Source organism: Trichoderma gamsii (genome assembly GCF_001481775.2).
Source record: "Trichoderma gamsii strain T6085 chromosome Unknown Scaffold_8.2, whole genome shotgun sequence".
NCBI classification, from domain to species: domain Eukaryota; kingdom Fungi; phylum Ascomycota; class Sordariomycetes; order Hypocreales; family Hypocreaceae; genus Trichoderma; species Trichoderma gamsii.
The window spans coordinates 851,828-865,687 of NW_020171345.1; the positions used below are offsets into that span (position 1 = coordinate 851,828).

At 50.3% G+C, this 13,860-nt stretch overlaps 4 protein-coding genes across 4 annotated transcripts; 3 read left to right on the forward strand and 1 right to left on the reverse strand.

Moving 5' to 3' along the window:
• Positions 1-2,272: 2,272 nt before the first annotated feature.
• On the forward strand, positions 2,273-4,238 carry TGAM01_v203227 (hypothetical protein; the record flags this gene model as incomplete). Its single annotated transcript, XM_018804016.1, has 2 exons — positions 2,273-2,536; positions 2,628-4,238. 2 exons carry the CDS (start codon positions 2,273-2,275, stop codon positions 4,236-4,238), a joined length of 1,875 nt encoding a protein of 624 aa, XP_018662754.1.
• A 794-nt stretch (positions 4,239-5,032) lies between these two features.
• Positions 5,033-5,461, forward strand: TGAM01_v203228 (tubulin binding cofactor A; the record flags this gene model as incomplete). Its single annotated transcript, XM_018804015.1, has 2 exons — positions 5,033-5,212; positions 5,288-5,461. 2 exons carry the CDS (start codon positions 5,033-5,035, stop codon positions 5,459-5,461), a joined length of 354 nt encoding a protein of 117 aa, XP_018662753.1.
• A 241-nt stretch (positions 5,462-5,702) lies between these two features.
• On the reverse strand, positions 5,703-6,743 carry TGAM01_v203229 (hypothetical protein; the record flags this gene model as incomplete). The annotated part of the gene is made up of 1 exon (XM_018804014.1): positions 5,703-6,743. The coding sequence occupies one exon, from the start codon at positions 6,741-6,743 to the stop codon at positions 5,703-5,705; it is 1,041 nt and encodes a 346-aa protein (XP_018662752.1).
• Positions 6,744-10,461: 3,718 nt separating this feature from the next.
• TGAM01_v203230 (hypothetical protein) lies at positions 10,462-12,013 on the forward strand (the record flags this gene model as incomplete). The annotated part of the gene is made up of 5 exons (XM_018804012.1): positions 10,462-11,177; positions 11,425-11,638; positions 11,705-11,738; positions 11,800-11,858; positions 11,894-12,013. The coding sequence occupies 5 exons, from the start codon at positions 10,462-10,464 to the stop codon at positions 12,011-12,013; spliced, it is 1,143 nt and encodes a 380-aa protein (XP_018662750.1).
• Between the last annotated feature and the right edge of the window lie 1,847 nt (positions 12,014-13,860).

A 13,860-nucleotide genomic window follows, 5' to 3' on the forward strand; every position in this document is an offset into this window, starting at 1 on the left:
TGCGCAGAAGTCGGCTTTGGCGCATACGTTCTCGAGATCGGAAGTTGGCGTTGTCGTAATAAATCGAGTCTATTTTTCCAGCAGACACCGACGGCTTCGATCCTCATCCCCTAATCAAGAGGCCAGCGTGCAGACCGGTGAAGCATCAGCAATGCAATCATGCAAATTACAAAGGTGGTCTCCCAAGGCTCTATGGAATGGGTAGTTGCGCTAGCCTCGCCACTGGAACTGGGGACAAGGAGCACTACAGGGGGCTGCAGGTACTGGCAGCGCGAAGTAACTCTCTGTTTTAGCCTAGCGGCGCCGCGGCTAAGTTGGGGCTACGCGGCCCAAGGCCTGCAGCCCACTGACTGTGCGCCCCATGTCGACGGTTACTGGCTGCAACGACCTGCCAAGCTCTGCGTCTTACTATAGCCAGTATTACTCCCCAGAAACTCTGTCCAATGCCGTCAGGTAAGACGCAGAAACTCAAGATAGAAATTGTCATAATTGTATCATATCATATTTTAGAGCAACCAACCCGCTCAATGCCAATGCCCGCTTTTCATTCGCTAGCATTGTCTCCTGAGTAGCATTGCGGCTACTGTTGCTAGCATTGCTACTAGTAGTAGGAGTTTTCTAAACGCTGCTAGCTGGGCATACTATTTGGTGGGGTGAGTTGGAATAGCCTTGGAAGCTACGAGGTAATAAGACGGGAAAAAGGCTTATGCCTCGTCAAATATTGATTAGATGATTAGGCGATTCCTGCTCCAAGACTGATTTATGCCCATAATCACGCTGACAAATGCCTGCCGATATACTTTGTGAGGAATTGACGGGCAAACGCTGAGATAGTTTGGAAATGCCAGAGTTTTTTGCTCGCAAAGTGCGTGGACATACCATTAATATTCAGGTAGAGATGCTAGCAGAAATTGTAGATACCTATTTGGAGCGAAGATGAATATGGAGCTCATTTGATAGAGACGATGGGTGCTCCAATTCTCTAAGCATTATTATCTTGCCGTGGTACAACTGCTATCGTTATCAGAAGAAAAAAAAAAAAAAACACCTTGCTCTTATAGGACATGTAAATCTCTAGCCACTGGTGTTGGGATAAAAAGTGGCATGTGTTAAGATGCATACTTGTAAGTAGTACTGTGATAGATGATAATGTAAGGCATTTAAACGGCAAAGCTCGGGCACTCGCCCATGTCGGCAATGAGTAAAGCGCCGTAGGTACGTGGATACTCATATGTGCAAAATGATAAATTGCTGAGCCAGTGTTACTCTTCGTAATGTTCATGTAGCATTAGAGGAGACACAGAGATTCAGTAAAATCGTGTTCATCGTAAACATCTTGTAAGTGCATCGAGGAGCTCAGTGGTTGTAGTCAAACTATAGATAGTAGCATCACTAACTTGATACCAATTTTCTGATAACCCGCAAGAAACTATTCTTTCTAAACGAATAATAAATTACATTGAATTAAGTGTAAGCGATAGATGGATATGGCAGCTTGCCTCTGCGTAATGAAGTCAATCGCCTACCAAGTCCTATATTGATGATACCCTGGCATGTATAATGACGAGCAATGCTGCAGGTAGCTTGCTGGGAGCTTGCTGGGAGCTACTGGGCCTAGCTGGAAGTGCGCTATGGGGTTGCAACTCAGTGCCTGTAGCAGCAGTTGGCTCGCTGCGCTACTGCCCAAAGCGGCAAGCAGTGTGGCACTCCCGCCGATATCCGACGGACGGAAAGCGTGCAGAAGCGCCGGAAGAATCATTTCCCGCCCCCCGCCACGCCGAAAATGGACGCAGGTAGCAAGCTCTCCCCAGTACCAGCCACTTTTCTCCCAGCCACGCAATTTCGCATTGCCGCAGCAGCGTCTCCCCTCCGCGCTCCATCCTGAGAGTTTCACACAACCCTCTGCTCTCGCCTCGTCATTTTTGCACTCCCCATCAACCCCAGTCACCTCCCTCTGCTCGCTTTTCCTCGCCTGCGATCCGATATTCCAGCCCTTGGCGATTCATTTTTTGGACTTGATGACTTTGCGCGGCTACCGTCGCGCGTGAGCCAGGCCCGAACACGGTTTAGGCGACTTGTTTATCCACCAAAACGCGCACCCCTTGTTCCGTGTTTACTCACCTCCACTTTGCTCCAATCTCTTGTTCCCCTCCACTGCTGCGCTGCCTGCACCATCTCACTGGCTGGCTGTGCCTCTGCATATTTTTCTTTCCTCGAGTACCAGCTTGGTTGAGCGCGAGTGCCAGTGCGACAGGCTTCGCGCGCAAGTATCATGTTCTATTCAGAGACGCTCCTCCAGAAGACCGGGCCTCTTGCCCGTGTCTGGCTCTCTGCCAACCTCGAGCGCAAGCTCTCCAAGAACCACATTCTCCAGTCCAATGTCACCGACAGCGTCGAGGCCATCATCACGCCGAACCAGGCGCCGATGGCCCTGCGACTCAGTGGACAGCTCTTGCTTGGTGTTGTCAGGATATACCAGCGCAAAACGCGATACTTGCTAGATGATTGTAATGAAGCTATGATGAAGATAAAAATGGTTGGTGCCTCTTTGTTCTTTTTTGCTCCTTTGCCTTCCCAGTCGTTTACTGTATCCCACCAATTGCGAAGACCATGCTAATGACCCCCAGGCGTTCCGATCCACTGGTAACAATGACTTGGCTGCCAACTTGCAAATCACCAACCGCGAGTCTTTGCTTCTTCCCGATCGTATTACGCCATACGACAACCTCGAGCTGCCTCCACCTCCTGATGCCTCATGGTTGCTTTCCCAAGTTGATGACGTGTCGTCTTCACAAGTCGGTAGGAAGGGGCGCGTGAGCAACAACCGAGACATCAACTTGCAGGAAGATTTCGACAACAGCCAGTTTCTCCAAGGCGGTATGACTCTGGATGAAGACGCACTTGCGCCAATGGATGATCTTGAGCTCGAGCTCGACTTTGGCCTTGACATGGATGGCGGCCCAAGCATTGAAATGGGTCGAGATGCCCCCGCAGCGCGGTCAATCGAAGACGATGTCTTCAGCGAACTTGATATCATGCCACGATCAAAAGAGGGCGCCGGTCCCGAAGACAGTCGCATGGATGTCGACGGTACCGTGAGGATCGCAGATGATGAGGGCGATATCCAGATGGGCGATGACGATTTCCAGTTCAACCCTGGTGACGCGTCTGGCATTCCCGAAATGGCTGCGCTTGACATCAACCGACGAAGAATCTCGGAATCTCCTCTATCAGATATTGACGATCAGTTTGCTAAAGAAATTGAGGAGGAGTATTCTCGCCATGGCCACACAGATCTCTACGAGCCCCAGGACGACGAGGAGAGCACCCAAGTCCAAAAGCCTGCCTCGCGTGCCAGGAAGCAGCGCATCATGATGCCAGATGATGAAATCGCCCTGTCCAGCACTCACATCAAGCAACAGCAGGCCCACAGAGAAAACATCACCAAGCCCGCTACCTTCCTGCCCCGCGATCCTTTACTTCTGGCTCTCGCAGAAATGCAAAAGAGTGGCGGCTTTGTATCTTCCATCATGATGGAGGGTAGAAGCTTGTCGTGGGCCCCCGAACTTCGCGGCATGCTTTCATTGGATATGGTCCGCGGTGCGAATGACCTGAAGAGAAAGCGTGACAGTGGCGTTGCCGACGTGGACAGCGTGGGCCTCAAATCTCCCCGTCTCGAGCTGGGAGATGACACCGATTTTACTCTCGATGGAAACGCCTTTGGTAACAACAGCGTGGCCGCTGATGGTACTATTCTCGAGATTCCCGCCGACGAATCTGCAGCTCACTTTGACGAAGACCACGCGGACAGGGAAGGTAGCCCAATGCCTGCATTTGAAGACACGACGCTGCCTCTTATTCATCCTGCTGACAGCGGCGCTGTGTCCGCTGGCACCAAGCATGCTGTTCACATTCTCCGAGAGCTGTTTGGCCCTGATGCCGCCGAGGATGCGGACAAGAGAAAGAAATCAACAGTTGTCTTCCAAAAATTGCTGCCTGAGAAGGAAACCACCAAGGCTGACGCAACCAAGATGTTCTTTGAGTGCTTGGTGCTTGCTACCAAGGATGCCATCAAGGTCGAACAGAGCTCAGGCCTTGGCGATCCCATCAAAGTCCGAGGAAAACGCGGACTCTGGGGCGCTTGGGCAGAGCGAGAAGCTGGAGGCGAGATCTCCAACCAAGACGAGCCCGAGTCCGCTGCCCCTATGAGTGTTGCGGCGGTTGCCGTCGAGGCATAGTCGTCTGTTTGACAACCACAAAAAATACATCATGTTTTGAGTATGTAAAATAACCATGCTGTGCATTCTGGGCAACGAAAGGTTTTGTTTTTGTTCGAATCGCCCACGGCGGAGTTGATGGCGTTTGGGGAGATACCATGTGATCTTGGAGGTTCTCTGAATTAGGATACAGGAGGGAAGAAGGGAAAAGGATAATCGCGCCTTGGATGTCGAAACAACACAAGCCCTTTTTTATACTGGTGTCTCTTTTCTGTATTCTGCTAGCTATGCTGTTTAGAAAAAGGATGTTTTGGGAAATTAGTGACTATTGAACGAATCAACTTTATTAGCTACTGTGTATACAGACCCATGAAACTGATGTCTACGATGTGACGTTGCTTATTCTTGAATGTCTATTTCATGACTAACACTTATATATTTGGTCTCGGTTCTATTTTAAGACTTAGGCGCGTTGAATATATATTACTGTTTTGCTATTTCTTATATATTTGGTACAGATCGTTACAGTTGCCGCCTTTTGAGATTCTGATGCTTAAAGCAGCCAAACGCGGTGCTGCCCCGCCATCAACCCCACGTAGCTAAGATAGGGATCAATCTATCTATCTGCCTGCTAGGCACGCAGTTAACCATAAACCTTGAAAACCAGCTTCGAATAGGCAACGTGGAATATTTCCGGACTCTTGACGAGATTCTTTCGCCTTTAAATAATCAACCTTTGGCCAGCTTCCTTCTCTAGTTTTTTATCCTCCAAACACACCCTCAACAGACCTCTCTTTCGGTCCGATCCATTCGCCATGCCTCCTCCGTCTCCCCTGGTCATCGCAACCGGTGCCGTCAACCGCCTCCTGAAAGAAGAAGCGTCCTACCACAAGGAGCTCGAGGAGCAGGAGGCTCAGCTCAAGGCTCAGGAGGAAAAGGTCAAGAGCGGGCAGGAAGACGAGGATGGCAATGCAACGTATATTTTGAAGCAGCAGGTAAGTTGGACCGCATATGCAATGCTTCTTTATTTCTTGACGAAGGGTGGGCTAACGAAAGGACTGTGGTTGTAGCAAATGGTTGTCGAGCAGACAAAGGCCGTGTTCAAGCCTCTGAGGGATCGAATCCGGGCGGCCGTCGAGAAGCTGGAAGACCTTGTTGAGAAGAACGAGACTGCCACGCCGGAGGAGTTGGCGAATGCGAAGGCGGCGTTGGAAAAGGGGAAGGCGAAGGAGGAGACGTCTTGAAGAGAGTGCGCCTTGGAGGAAGACGAGAATTAATTGACAATTGAAATACCACGATACGATAAAGCACCATCCATGCTGGTGGATCATACCACCAGGGCCTCGTTAGCAATAGCGCCAAACAAAAAAGATACTCCTTATTCTTCTTTTATTTGATCCGGGTATCCTAGTTATACAAATGTTCTATCCATCTTTAGAGAGAAAGGAAGAAAAAGAGAAGCAATGTCATGCCAATGATTCAAAACTAATTATCAACCTCCATCTTGTCACCGTTCCTCGCCGACGACTTGTATTCGTCCTCATCCTCCTCGCCTTCTTCGTTCCCTGACCCTTCGTCATGCATATCGACATCTTCGCCCGTCTCGCTTCCTGAATCGCGATCACGCCGCGGTGGTTGTGACACTTCTCTGGTCGAAGCCCTGCTTCCTAACCGAGAAGCCGATGCACCGTCTGTAGACGAAAGCCGGAGCTGATCTGGACGCGGCGAGCCCGCTGATGGCGTTGGTCCATCCACAGATATTGCGAGATGGGGTGTCGTCTCGTTCAACTGCCCTTCGCCATCGGGTCGCGGCGTTTCGGTGCTGTTGGGGTTGACGCCGGGTGTCTGGCCGTCTCGCTGCTCTTCCACTTCGTCATCTCCGCCTTCATTCATTCCCTCTCTTCGGTCTACTTCTTCCTTCTCGTCTCTGATCTGCCGTCGTAATAGCATGCCCTCCTCCATAATCCTATTGAACTGGTCTCGCCGCTCCTTCCATGTGCCACTGTACGTTTCACTTTCGCGCTCCAGCTCTTTACATTCTTCTTCTAATTTCTCGAGGGCAACCAGCTGGTCTTCGCGCGGCCGCAGCAGCCGATTAGACAATATCTTCTCGGCCAGCTCGTCGAATTTCTTCCGCCGCGCCAAGGTTGCTTTGGCATCCTCCAGCTGCTCTCGTAGTCGCGCGTTGTTCTCGCGGGCCGCCTGGCATTCGGCGAGAATGCGCTGCTTATCTGCCTCGTAACGTTCGCGCTCTCGCTCGTTCGCATCGTGAAGGAACTGGAACCGGGCGATGCTGCTGTCAAAGGCAGCGAAATCGAATGTGAGATCTTCTTGTAGCTGGGCGCTGCTCGTAGTGTGGCCTCCGTTTGAAGTTGTAGCATCAGATTGTATCGCACTGGAAACGATTGCAGATATGGATGAAAGTCGTTTGGTGATGCGCTTGAAAGGCTTCTCCTCTACGTTGAGGAGCCGGCTCTTGTGAAGCTCGGATTCGCCTTTTTCGTCTAGCAGATCCCACGAAGACATTGTTGGGTTGGGAGGACGAATGCTAAAGAGCCGGTGAATGGTAGCTAATAACGATAAAGCAGTCTTATCCGAGATAATAAAAAAGATATTATAGAAGCTCGTGCTGAATATCTGGCGTATTTAATGGCTGTTATATCAACAATTTGGCTTTCGAGCATTAAAGTTTGTCTCCCTCAGCCTCGCATCACTTGCGACGACGTGGAGCGCGCGTTGATGACTAAGGCCGCTGCTAGTCAGTTAAGCTCTTATCTCATCGACTCATGATCAGCCGCCACTATAGCCTTGCATTTCTTTGACCTTGCATCATTTACTGCGCTGAGCTACTACCAGCGCAAGCAAATCTCCCACAACTTTGAGGATCCTGACTCTGTACTAGGCATAGCATCTGCAACTCAGGAAAGATCAATAGCAAACATGTCGGACGAAGACAAAGAGCTGTTGGCGCGCATCGGCCAGCTTGCTGGTAAGATAGTTGGGCATCTCGCGATGACTTCATAGCGCTCACCATTCTAGGCCAAATCAATCGACACAAAAGCCAGCAGGCCAACTACCGCTCCGTACCGCCAACGCATCACCCAGTGCGTCACCGAGGTTTGTCTTCTGCACAAAATGTCTGGCAGACAGGAACAGCAGCATGGCTAACTGGATAAAGGAAATGCGTATCGTCAAGCAAGCGCGCCTTACCCGACCAGAGGATACAGCGGCCGGCCAGCCGCCGCGCACCGCCACAGAACATTGCATCTCAACGCTTCGGCATCTGCATCAGGGTCTGCCTCGAGCTCGGCCGCTCCCAGCCCAGCTCCTACGACACCGGGCTGGGTAAGCAAAAACGATCGCCACCGCCAGCTCATTAACGCCAACATATATGAGAAAGAGAGCCAGAATCGGGCCAAAGCTATCGAAGAGACTCGCCAGAGAAAGATGAAAGATCAGAAGCGCCGGGAAAAGCAACGATTCAGCGAATTCCTTCGCCACCAGGCCACGGTGGATGGATTTGCAAGCACGAGCACGAGCACGAGCACTAATCCCGCAGTTACAAATGAAATAACGGTTAACGGCATTCGCTTTCGCGTCTTGGATGGAGGGAAGAAACTTGTTAAGACGCCTGGTAAGTTTGCAATCTCTCCTTGTTCATCTTTATTACTAACCGTCACCAGGTGACCCTTTACCCCCTACTATGACGCCCAAGATGACAGTTATTGCCGGTGTCAAATTCCATCGTACAAAGACTGGAAACCTTGTGGCACAGAGGATAGTCAAAGACCACCGGTATGTTCACGTCCCGAGGGCGATCACGATACTAACGCAAGCAGTCGATCTGGTACGGTCAAAAAACTTGATCAACGATGCAAAATCTTTTCAACGACTGGTAATTGTTTTCTATAAATGCAACAACCGAATGAGCTACAGATCTACGAGACAGTGGCGTAGATGGGGAAGCAAACTGACCATTAACCTGTGCCCTTTAGGTTCCTGTTCGAAAGGCCCAGCCTGCCGATACGTCCATGACCCTGACAAGGTGGCTCTCTGCAAGGATTTCTTGAAAGACGGCAAGTGTCCCAACGGCGAGTCTTGCGATCTCTCTCATGAGCTTACCCCAGAACGTGTTCCGAACTGTTTGCACTTTGCCAAGGGACAATGCTCCCGGCCTGACTGTCCCTTTACTCACTCCAAAGCCTCTCCAAGTGCCCCCGTATGTGCGGCATTTGGATTCTGTGGATACTGTGACAAGGGTGCAGACTGCACCGATCGCCATGTCTTCGAATGCCCAGACTTCAGCAACACCGGTTTCTGTAAGAGTAGGGGATGTAAGCTGCTCCATCGTGAGAGGGCAAGCGTCCTCCGAAATCAGGCCAAACAGCGCGACGAGGCCCAGGATGTCTCCAGCGAAGATGAATCAGTCGACTCTGATGATGTCGATTCTGACGAAGTGGCCGAGTTCCTCGAGGGCGATTCCGATGATTCTGACTTTGACAACCCAAAGGACTATCTCCCCCTTTAACCGAGTCAAAGTAGATTATTTGTTCATTGTCCCTTGGACATGTCGAGTCGATTACTATACAAGCGCTTCTGCAGTTTTATAACTTGAAATTTTTTGGAGATTACATGCTATTCTTTTTTTATTCTTCTTGTTTTCTTTTTATTTAGCAAGCAGCCGAATTCTATAGCAAACGACAAAGACATGAAGCTCATGTCGGCTGGGAAATGGGTTTTATACCAAAGATACCCTGTTATTCAGCATTTTAACGTCATGCCTATTTTCCTGCCTCTTCCCTTAGCGGCTGCAGGGGTTGCAAATAAGACGACGATAATATTGCCGAAAGAGCAAAAGAAAAAAGGAAGAAAAAAGAACAAAGGGAAGAGAAGAGAAGACTTTTTAGGAGAGAGAAAAACCGATATATGTTTAGTAGAGGAAAGAGAATAAAAAAGATTGAGAAAAAAACAACCAAGTAAATGAGTAAGCAATATACCTGTGATGAACCTGTCTTATCTTTTACATGGAAAGTCTACTTGTGCTGTGTTTGTCTATCTCGAAAGATGGTCCCTAAAATGGCCAGTCTAAGTACCCAACAAACAACCATTCCATGATATCTACTCTCGTGTCATCAAATAGCAAAATGCACGATATAATACGCCCCCTATTAATCGAATACGCTATCGGTATTAATACCCCATACCGACCGGGTATTTAGCGAAGGCAGCCCTCTAAAAGAGATCACTGATCGGCGTCCCGAAATAGCCAGATAGGGCCGTCCCACAGCGCTTCCCCCCTGGAGAATTTACAGCCCTGGAAATGAAACCCAGTATCAAATAACATGAGATGATAACCTCAGTTGAGATTAGCCAAGGAATTCCTTTTTTATTCTTTTATTTTTAAAAAAAATTCCCTTTCTTTCAATATCTTCATCTGCTTAGCAAAGCATGCTCAGCCCCTTGCCTCATTCAGGGTCCATCATCCAGGCAGTACTATAATAACACGCGAAAGGCTGGTGGTCGCAGCACCCAGTTTTTGCCAAGGAACAGGCGACTTGGGACCTAGAGCAAATCCTAGAATACCACCTTCTCGACTCCATAATGCGGATTTTTGGAGGGGGCGGCGAAAAGGGCCCTGTTTCAAAAAAAAGGGACGGCGCCTGGCCTTTTTTTAACCTCATCCATTAATCATTCAAAGCAGCCGCCTGGCAGCCCGTGATTTGTCTTTTTTGTTTTTGCCGCGCGGGAAGAATCGAAACTTTGTTGTTCTTATTCCGACGTCTTTTGTTCATCTGCGTCTGCGTGACCTCGTTTCAGAAGGCGTTGAGACACAAAGGCGTTGGAGGCACCGGTGCTGTATGTTATACGGCGCTACAGAGGACACTGCCCACATATCAGTCGCTACAAAAGTACTTGCATCAGCTGAGCTCACTCAGCTCAGCCTCAGCCACAGTTTGACGGCCTCGCTCATCTCTCTCTATACCGCCTGTACTCTCGTTTTCTTGCGACGTAGAACAGCTGGTAGTACTTGCTGTCTGAAGGGACATCTATTTTAGGCAACAGACAGAACGAGGGCCAAGCATCACTGGCTAGCTCATTTACAGCATCACGACTACGGGATATCTATACAAGGCTCTGGTGCTGCTGCTGTCTCGCTTCACTTGGTCTTTTTACTTGGTTTGAATCAAATTAGTAGAAGAGGAGGAAGAGAAATTCACTTACAGCAAGCTACTACTCCGCAACCATGGGGCTCCGAGATGCACTGAAGAAGAAGGATGCTATACAGCAAGACCAAGATGCAGATGGAAGAATGGCCGGCCCGGACATCACGTTTGTTGGCTCCGACACGGTCTCGCAACAGGTGATTATGCCGTCGGACGAAAACGCCCTCGGCTACAACGACGGCTTGCTATCGCCCTCGTCGACAAGTGGAGAGCACCGAAAGTCGAGGCGAAGTTTTGACTTTTTCCAGTCGAATCAATCACGAAGCCCATCTGCATCGTCCTCGACCAGTCAGAAATCCAAGAAGGAGAGCACCGCAAGACGCCTCTCCCATAGGCTACACTTGAGTCGCGCGCCTGAGACCTCGGACCATGTGCCCCAGAACCTGCCGGAGATTGTGGTCCCAAACGACGTGCAGGATGGAGATGCTGCAGAGCTGCAGTGGGAGAAACGGGCCACCATGTTAGCCGGGCAGAATGATCGGGTGAGGAGTCGGCCGCCTTCAAGGGATGCCGCAGATGGCATGGCGCACATGAGCCTAGATGGCCCTCGTAGCCGAAGCGCTTCGGTGCACTCGGGACAGGTGTCGTCCAAACAGATCGATGCCGATATTCAGGAGGCGATTCGGCTGCATGAGGAGGGTAACTTTGTGGAAGCCACCAAGTTGTTCGGGCGCCTTGCAGATGAGAGCGGCGCCAATAATCCACTTAGCCAGGTCCTCTATGGGCTAGCACTCAGGTGAGTGTCACCATCGCCGGATCCCAATTTGCCCTTTCCCTCCTATCCCATGGTGGCGATATGCTGCTTGCCGCCGGTGAATCCTGAGAGAGGCACGGCTCTGCCCGCATTTGTCCCCTTTGAGCACGCTCTCATATATCACATCCCATTTGTTTTAGGTGACATGACCGTCATATGATTAGCAGGCAATAGAAGTTCGGAAGATGGACAAGAGCTCCGGACTAATCGCCATGCATTCATCTCATAGGCACGGCTGGGGTTGCACGCCAGACCCTGGGAAAGCGGTCCACTATCTAACGGCAGCAGCCTCCAATGCTGCATCAGTCGAGGAATTGGCGATCCAGGCCGGTCTGAAGAAGGGAGGAGCGGCAAAGGGAGAGCTAGTCCTCGCCATCTTCGAATTGGCCAACTGCTTCCGCCACGGCTGGGGCATCGACAAAGATCCAATCGCCGCAAAGCAGGTATGCAGTCATTTCCTATTCAGGAGTCGGCTGAGCTAATTAGATACTGAACCGCGGGGGAAACAGTACTATGAGACGGCAGCGAACTTGGGCGATACTGGTGAGTTATGAGCCGTCAATGCAGATACTGATATATGCCTCAATACTGACGAGAGGTCAAGACGCTATGAACGAAGTTGCCTGGTGTTACCTGCAGGGTTATGGCTGTAAAAAGGATAAGGTACGTTTGCGATTAGCAAGATATTGATAACACAGCTTCGCCTCTTCGATGGCAACAACAAAGAAATCAAGCCTCAACCAGGACCAGCAGCGCTGCAGGCAGACTGTGGCTTGCCAGTCATCAGTCTGGCTGGTCCAGGCTTGGCCCAGGCTTGATTTCTGCGCTGACAAAGGCGGAGTTTGATGCCCAACGTCTCACCAGGTCCAAAGTTGGGCACAGATGAGGCAAGAGAGGACAAGCAAGGAGGCGCAAGCTGCGCAAGTCCAGTAGAACATGGCACGGCCACTGGTCGTGCTCCCCCTCTCCGCAGATTTTGGTCCGTCACATGAGGCTGATGTTTGTATCCTTATTTGGGAGTACAGTATGCCGCAGCCCGGTACTATCGACAGGCGGAGAAGGCTGGCAATAAGACACTAGGAAATTCATGGTAAGTTATCAAAACATGCCCCCATCATTATCCGTCGTGCCAGCTGTGTGTGCTCTTCTGTGTACTGTGATGCATCACTCTCAGGTGTCAGGGCTTCGCTCGCCGTTATTCGTCCAGATCTGCTCAAAATGTTCCGCCCAGAGTATCAGCGGTCTCATGACTGTAATCAGGAGCCCTGAAGGATTGTGATGCGCTACACAGTCCAGCCCCAGCTGGAAAGCAAAATGCCCCAGGACGAGTCAAAGGCTAACACGTCTGTAGGATATGGAAAGAAAAATACGATCCAGGCAACGGTAAGAAGAAGTAAGGGAGAGTCACAAGCACGCAGAGCGCATTCACTCGATAAGAGCTCTCGATGGAGGCGTTTTCCATTTCTGAGCTTCAACACTTTTTTCTCTTCTCCAGCGGCCTCTACAGGATATCGAAAGTGGGCCAGGGTCTTTTTTTCTTTTTTCTTACTGCTACTGCTGTGTTTCGTGTCCACTAAGTGACTCTTGAAGCAACGAGTAGAGAAGCAGCGTTTTGATCCATTATGCGGCTTGTGGTTCACATTTGCGGGGTTCCGCTGCTGTATCATCCGTACAGTAGCACAGGCGTGGTATAACTTGGGCGTTGTGAGCGGCTCGCGTAACGGCGATTGCGGCATGTATGTATGTTTGTTTGTACGGTAGGATGCCTGGTTCTGTTCTCAAAACTGTAAATGTCTGAGCCTCTATGGCTGTAAGGCGCTGTGCCCTGCAGCTGTATGTCTGTCTTGTGTGTTCGCGAAGCGTGTTTGTAGCCACTAGGGGAGCAGCACCCAGCTGATATCTCACTTTGCCAATTCTCGTGGGCTTGCTAGGATGAAAAGAGGAGAGCAGAGGAGAAAGCTGCAGATGTGGCTCGGAGAATTGGTGCAAATGGGATCATAGGTCTGGCGATGCCTTGGTGCAGCGGCTCTTTTACCAGCTTTGCCTTAGCCGGGAGGATCGTTTTGATGCCTGATTGCGCATGCAGGTGGCATTTACGCATGCGTGCAGGCATGTACATGATATGATGTACGTATGGAGGCGGGCACGTATGTATGTGTTGTTCAGCTGTCGCAACTAGATTGGCTGGGAGAGAAAACGACTCGTCTGTTGTGGTGGAGTTGGCCATATATCGAGGCCTAGTACGGGTGGGTTGCGCGCGAGATATCCTGCTGAGCCTTGCTCTTCTGAGTTTTTTTCTCGTTTTCTTGCCATTGTCAATCCGCTTACCAATGACCATTGGAGTTTGGGTATCAATTCCTGAGTCATTTACGGCATTGGAGTCCAGGACTAGCAGTCGATGAGGCTTTCAGGCACTCACCTCGTTCCGGGTAAGGGGGAATTCGCATCGGAGGTGGCATGACTGCTGGAGCTGTAAGGGACCAAGGCGTCTTGTTAGTATTATTGGCTCTTGACAGGTAAAGCTTCTGTAAGAAGCATGCAAGATGCATGTACGTGCGTTTATTTGGTGCGTGCGTTATGTGTGTATGTATGCGGGTATGCGTATATGCATCACTCACTTACCAGTAGGTAGGCCAGTATATGTACGAGAGATGTGACTGACAGT